The sequence below is a fragment of the Pygocentrus nattereri genome, chromosome 5, assembly GCF_015220715.1.
Source record: "Pygocentrus nattereri isolate fPygNat1 chromosome 5, fPygNat1.pri, whole genome shotgun sequence".
Taxonomy (NCBI): domain Eukaryota; kingdom Metazoa; phylum Chordata; class Actinopteri; order Characiformes; family Serrasalmidae; genus Pygocentrus; species Pygocentrus nattereri.
This window is the reverse complement of record NC_051215.1, coordinates 12,037,211-12,044,500: the sequence shown is the minus strand read 5'-3', so window position 1 is coordinate 12,044,500 and position 7,290 is coordinate 12,037,211. Positions and strand designations below refer to the sequence as shown.

General features: G+C 38.8%; 1 protein-coding gene across 9 annotated transcripts in view; it reads right to left on the bottom strand.

Moving 5' to 3' along the window:
• The window catches only part of inpp4b (inositol polyphosphate-4-phosphatase type II B), a 578,351-nt gene that overhangs the window by 98,217 nt on the left and 472,844 nt on the right, over nucleotides 1–7,290 (bottom strand). For all 9 annotated transcript variants that reach the window (XM_017717647.2, XM_037538633.1, XM_017717648.2 and 6 more), the window contains one exon: nucleotides 4,163–4,271. In XM_017717647.2, coding sequence (XP_017573136.1) covers nucleotides 4,163–4,271 — 109 coding nt within the window. The remainder of the gene's footprint in view (nucleotides 1–4,162; nucleotides 4,272–7,290) is intronic.

The window sequence follows — 7,290 nt, the reverse complement described above, 5'->3', positions numbered from 1 at the left end:
TGCGATACTGGAATCACACACTAAACGATTAGGAATAACACACTACTCAACTTTTAAGCTGCTGCTGAACTGAACAGAACTCAGTGAACTTGTGCAAACTCATGAGAACTCTCGCGTTCTCCTGTTACTCTCAGATGCAAATAAACAAACATAGAGACGCTGCAGCTGTTTTCTCTGCCGTTTGCTCTGACCCAATAAAGAAGCAGCAGGTAAACATGTTTAAATGAGGGTCATGGATCAAGTGACTTAAACTCAGCTCAATGAAAAGCTTCACGCCTCATGTGAGCAACTTTTCTTTCTTGTACTTTTTTCTTTCATACTCTTGGTTTTCATTGGCTGCTGCAGGAACCTGTTCAGATTGAATCATTGATCAGTTTGCACTAGATTACACTCTAGAATTTTCTTACCACATTCATTGTTCTAGAATGTTCTCCCCATACAACCTCTTCTAGAACATGTATACTATTCTGGAATGCCCCCATTTACGCTGCTCTAGAATGTTCTCCCCATCCACAGTGTTGCAGAATGTTCTCCCCATTCACAATGTTATATAATGTTCACACTGTTTGAGAACGTTCTCCCCATTTATCTGTTCTAGGATATTCTCCCCATTAACAGTAATCTAGAATGTTCTTAACTCATTCATTGTTCTAGAATGTTCTCCCTCAGTCGCAGTGTTTTGGAATGTTCTGCTGCATTTACATTGCTCTCGAATGTTCACATTATTCTTGAAGGTTCTCTCCATTCACACACTTCTAGAGCATTTACACCATTCTGGAATACCCCCTTCCCCTAATTCATGCTGCTCTAGAATATTCTTCCCATCCACAGTGCTACAGAATACTTTCCACTTTTACAGTGTTCAAGGATATTCTCCCCATTCACAGTAATCTAGAATGTTCTTACCCCATTCAAGTTTGATAAACTCAGACTGTTCTGAAATGTGGTCAGGGGGCCAAAAATCTGAGTCAGCACCCCTCACACTTGATTCCCTCTCCAACTGTCCACTCTGACTGAGCCAACTAGCACAGACTCGGCCAGACAGACTGAGAATCAGGGCTAAAATCCGGATAAAAGTCAACGATCAGCAGGAAAATGCACAGCTGAAATGTGCAGCGCCTCCTGGAGCTACTCTGAATGTCTTAAAAAACTGCTGCAACTTTTCTAACGTGACTCAAAATGCAATGAAGGTATTTCAAAGCATTTATAATAACAATACTGTTTGTGTTGTATGTTGTGGTATATTGTATTATTATACATCGGCACATGTCTACTACAGATTACCATTCAGAGTTTAACAAACTGGACACTGTTATTGGACAGATGAACACAGATCATGTGGGCTGAGCTGCCGCCGCCAACTGTGGCTTTCTTTAACCGCACGCACAGATGTCCCAAAAACAAGACAGATTTAAAGCTGACTGCAGATAAACAGACATTCTTAGAAAACGTTAATACGTGGCTACAGAGAGGCTGAATTTACTTCCTGTGCCTGCGTCAAAATTTCATCAGTGCTAGTCGTCACCAAGGATTTGTCTGTGGAGCTCAATTATCCCTCAATCTGAGAAGCTGTGGAGACAAACAACAATTTCACTCAGTCCAATTGTTTTTTCATTTTATGAAATATCAGAGTGATTCTTCGTGGTCAGGTAAGAGCAGGTGAAAGGGCAGGCACTTTAAAACTCAGGCATTCAGTGCACAAATGGAGTGGAGGATAAAAACACCTGAATCCTATCTGCTCCTTATATAAGGGCAAATCAGTGTTGTGTCACAACAAAGAACCTGCTTCCGGGTGGATAACGCTGGTGTGGCTGAGCTGGTACAACAGGATTTTATTTTACCAATCCTGAGAGTTATTTGAGTTATTGAATCAAGAACATTTTCAGTGATCCTGACATGAAACATCTAAACACTGGGATAGCGCACCTACACATGCTCGTTCTCTGTTTGCAGTACGGTTGCAGGGCCTAAAAAGATGCTTAAAATATTAGGCACCACTCCAAAAGTCAGTATGTACATTTGACTTAAGACTGAATAATACTCTCCCCCTATGATTTCTATGATTTTTCTTTTTTTTTGTTTATCTTTATTTCATAGTCACTGCATATGTAAAGCAGCTCATTACATATACAATTTTCAATATTTGAGAAATAGTTTTTAATATAAAACAATATTTTTATGCGGTTTACATTAGGAATTTGCATAAAACAGGATAATGTTTACTTTTTATGTCATTAACGTACTACTACATGTATTACTACTGTTTACTTTAAGAAAATATGTACAGTACTGTGTGAAAATTTTAGGCATCTAAGCAAATTTTTAAACACTTTACTTCAGCAGTGAGTTTATCACAATATACATTAGAATAAAGTCATAGTCATAATTCAAATAAACATAAAAACAATAAAAAGTAACAAGAATTTCTTGGGTCCATATTTTTCCTTGACACCTTCACAGCTGCCACAGAGACTTGTTAATATCATCTATTACATCATGAGCACAATTTACTGACGCACTGATTGGTCAAACCAGGAGCTGCTTTTTAACCACATATAATACTGGGCTTCCTCCAGGAGGGGCTTGAAGATGGTTTAACTAACATACTAACATTATATATATATATATATATATATATATATATATATATATATATATATATATAACCATTATTAATTAATGTTCTATACATTTTGTTTATTCAAATATTAACACTTTTCTCAGCAAATAAACACAAATAAATAGATTTTGAAAATGTGTCTTGGGTGCCTAAGACTTTCGCCCAGTACTGTATTATATTTAAAAATTCATCTGTCACAGAGATTCTGGTCAGGACTCTTATATTACATTATATTTACAGTATTTTTAACACTATTAAACTGCTTCTTTGGGTTGAGGCTCATCAGAGAAAAAACATCGCATAGTATGACAAGGCCACGTGTGATGAGTCCACATTTGCTCATTATTTTACAATAATGTATGATTCATTTTGTTTATCAGGCAGCACATAATGGCTGAGTAATTATAATTTAAAAAAAGGAATGCCATTTATCATTTTTTTTACCTGAGAGCTCTGGAAGATTCTGACATATTTAAAAGAAGGTTTTAGACCCTTTTGTTTAGATCAGCTTTTAATTAACATTTTATTCATTTCAACACTCACTCTTTTAAAATGTTTCCATTTTTGTTCTGATCATACTGTTTGAGAATGTTCTCCACATTTACAAAGTTCTAGGATAATCATCCCATTCACAATAATCTAGAATGTTCTTCCCCCTATTCATTGTTTTAGAATGCTCTCCCTCAGTTGTGGTGTTTCCGAACGTCCCCTTTATTTAAGCTCCTCTTGAATGTTCACATTATTCTTAAAAGTCCTCCCCACACTGTACTAGAATATTTACACTGTTCTTGAATGTTCTCCCTTTTCTCAATATTCTAGGGTATTCTCCCCTTGGACAATAATCTACAGCGCTCTTCCCTCATTCATTGTTCTAGAATGTTCTGCAACATTCATACTGTTCTTCAAGGTTCTGCCTCATTCCTATTGTTCTATCCACGTACACTCTTTTTGAATGTTCTCACTATTCTAGAATGTTCTCCCCATTAACAATGCTATAGAATGTTCACACTGTTAGATAATGTTCTCCCCTTTGACAATGTTCTAGGATATTCTCCCCATTCACACTCTAGAATGTTCTTCCCCCATTTACTGTTCTAGAATGTTCTCCTTCGTTTACACTCCGCTTGAATGTTCACATTATTATGTGAATTTTCTGCATTCACACCCATATAAAATATTTACACCATTCTAGAATGCCGCTTGTTTATACTGTTACAGAATGTTCTCATCTTTTTTACAAAGTTCTAGGATATTCTCCCCAAGCACAATCTAGAGTGTTCTTCCTCCTTTTATTGTTGTATAAGGTTCTCCATCAGTTGTGGCATTTTAGAATATTCTCCCATATTCTATAATGTTCTCCCTATTCACAATGTCATGGAATGTTCTCCCTTATTTGCGCAGTTCTAGAATTTTCTCTCAAATTCTTGCTGTTAAATTAATTCATCAGGTTCATTCAGTTCATAAGTTCAGACACACAGAATGTTGGAACGTTGGTGTGTGTTGAGTCGGGGGGTCATGGCCTCCAAAGAGAGAAAGACTCACCTCTTCTTCTCTGCCTCGTATCTGCTGAGGAGTTTCTGGAGGCCTCCGTTCTTGAAGCCCTGAAAGTGGGCAGCTGGGGCTCCGACTGTGATCACATCATAGAAGGAGTCTACAGACAGAACAGCACACACAAACACCTATCAGCACACAGTCAATGGACCTTTTCACCTGCACGGCTGAGGTTCCCTGAATTTCAAAGAGGGATTAGTCTTCTTCGGAGATTATCCTTCACAGACAAACACGGCAGCCTAAAATGCCTTTTCACATTTATTAGTGATGCTAAAAGTTTGCAGGCGCTTCACCCAGGTCTTAGGACAGTGTTCAGTGGATAATAATAACAGGTAACTGCCTGTCTCTGTTAAGCTGTCTCTCATGGTTGCTAAGCTAAACTGTCAATTGTCTTTGAGCACTCCACTGTTCACCTAATGTGAACCTGTAATCTCTGTGAAGTTGCCAAGCTCTTTATACGGGTCGTTCAACATTTTGGCAATTAAACTCTTTTTTGTGCTCACCCAGAGTCAGATGAAATCATCGGTGTGTTTCCCTCCTTTTGCGTGCAGTTGAAAGACGTGTCAGAGCTACTCAGTTTAAAATAAAAGAAGAGGGTGTGCAGGGACACCTAGCTCTCTTCTCTCAGCAGTGGAGAAACAGAACTGCTACTGAAAGTAACAGCTAGTAAGTCATTTATTGAAAAAGCGCACTGCTTACAATTAAGCAGATTTATTATCATACTCTCTCATATGCAATACTAATAATTAAAACAGAAGCATTTGTTTATAGAAATGCTTCCAACTGTGTCTTTTCCTCACACAGTGAATGTAAACATGCGAATCCGAGCTAAGCCGTATTATAAATGCGGCGTCTGCGAAGACGTTGATTGAGCCTTTCTACTTATAATTAGCAATAAAGCGAAAAAAGTTCAGCACTGTGGAGCTTGAAAACTGCAACCTGACTACATATCCTTCTTCTGCATTGTTTCAACGTATCACTGCTTCTGAAATCCTCTAGCAGGCTGCTTTTGAAGACTGCCTTTCATTACACCGTTCACAATAGCCCTTTTTCGTATCCAGGCTAAAACTATGTGCATTCATTGCACTTGTGAGCTTTGTCTGAGCCAAAGCCTTCGGTCCTTAAGCTTTTTTCAGGCTGTGGTTGAGTAATGTGATGATATAATGTCACTATTGTGATTGTCACATTACAACCCCAATTCCAATGAAGTTGGGACGTTGTGTAAAACATAAATAAAAACAGAATACAATTATTTGCAAATCCTTTTCAACTCAATTGAATACAAAGACAAGATATTTAATGTTCAAACAGATAAACTTTATTGTTTTTTGCAAATATTCACTCATTTTGAATTTGATGCCTGCAACACGTTCCAAAGAAGTTGGGACAGGGGCAACAAAAGACTGGGAAAGTTGAGGAATGCTCAAAAAACACCTGTTTGGAACATTCCACAGGTGAACAGGTTAATTGGAAACAGGTGAGTGTCATGATTGGGTATAAAGGGAGCATCCCTGTAAGGCTCAGTCGTTCACAAGCAAGGATGGGGAGCGAGGTTCACCACTTTGTGAACAAGTGCGTGAGCAAATGGTCCAACAGTTTAAGAACAACGTTTCTCAACGTGCAACTGCAAGGAATTTAGGGATTTCATCTTCTACAGTCCATAATATCATCAAAAGATTCAGAGAATTAGGAGAAATGTCTGCAAGTAAGCAGCAAGGCAGAAAACCAATACTGAATGCCCGTGACCTTCGATCTCTCAGGCGGCACTGCATTAAAAACCGACATCATTCTGTAACGGATATTACCACATGGGCTCAGGAACACTTCAGAAAACCACTGTCAGTGAACACAGTTCATCACTCCATCTACAAGTGCCAACAGTCCATGACTGAGGTGTCCTTGAGCAAGACACCTAACCACCAACTGATCCCCGGGCGCCGTGGATAGAGCAACCCACCGCTCTGGGCAAGTGTGCTCGCTGCCCCCTAGTGTGTGTGTATTCACTAGTGTGTATGTGGTGTTTCACTTCACGGATGGGTTAAATGCGGAGGTGGAATTTCCCCGTTTGTGGGATTAAAAAAGTATCACTTAAGTTAAAACTCTGCCATGCAAAGCGTGGCATCTGTGAAGGCACCATTAATGCTGAAAGGTACATACAGGTTTTGGAGCAACATATGCTGCCATCCAAGCAACGTCTTTTTCAGGGACGTCCTGCTTATTTCAGCAAGACAATGCCAAGCCACATTCTGCACGTGTTACAACAGCGTGGCTTCATAGTAAAAGAGTGCGGGTACTAGACTGGCCTGATTGCAGTGCAGACCTGTCTCCCATTGAAAACGTGCAGCGCATTATGAAGAGCAACTGACGTTGTACATCAAGCAAGAATGGGAAAGAAATCCACCTACAAAGCTTCAACAATTAGTGTCCTCAGTTCCCAAACACTTACTGAGTGTTGTTAAAAGGAAAGGTGATGTAACACAGTGGTAAACATGCCCCTGTCATAACTTCTTTGGAACGTGTTGCAGGCATCAAATTCAAAATGAGTGAATATTTGCAAAAAACAATAAAGTTTATTCGTTTAAACATTAAATATCTTGTCTTTGTAGTGTATTCAATTGAATATAGGTTGAAAATGATTTGCAAATCTTCGTATTCTGTTTTTATTTATGTTTTACACAACGTCCCAACTTCATTGGAATTGGGGTTGTACATACAACTAAATATATATCAGTATCATAACTTCTGCCCTTAGTTCTGGCATAATGTAGGCCTTTCCTGTACAGGCTAGGATGAGGATTTTCTTGGTCACAGACTTCCCGTTCACAACAAACATGGCAGTCATGACAAGGGGCCAACCTACTGGTAAATGGATGAAAGCTAACTGATGAACATGGGCTTGGAATAAAAACACAGACATTGCATTTGCCGTGATAAGCTGTAATTTGATTATTGTAGACTGGTTGTCACAGCTGGGCTTTTGACGCCTGCAGTTCAGAGGGAAAATGTATAAATGCAAATCCAAGTGTGGAAAGAATACAGCCCAGTGGCCACAGTGCCAATTTCATGGAAATGAAAGACATTCAGATCAGATTTTTTTTTACAAATGGTGCTGAAATCCA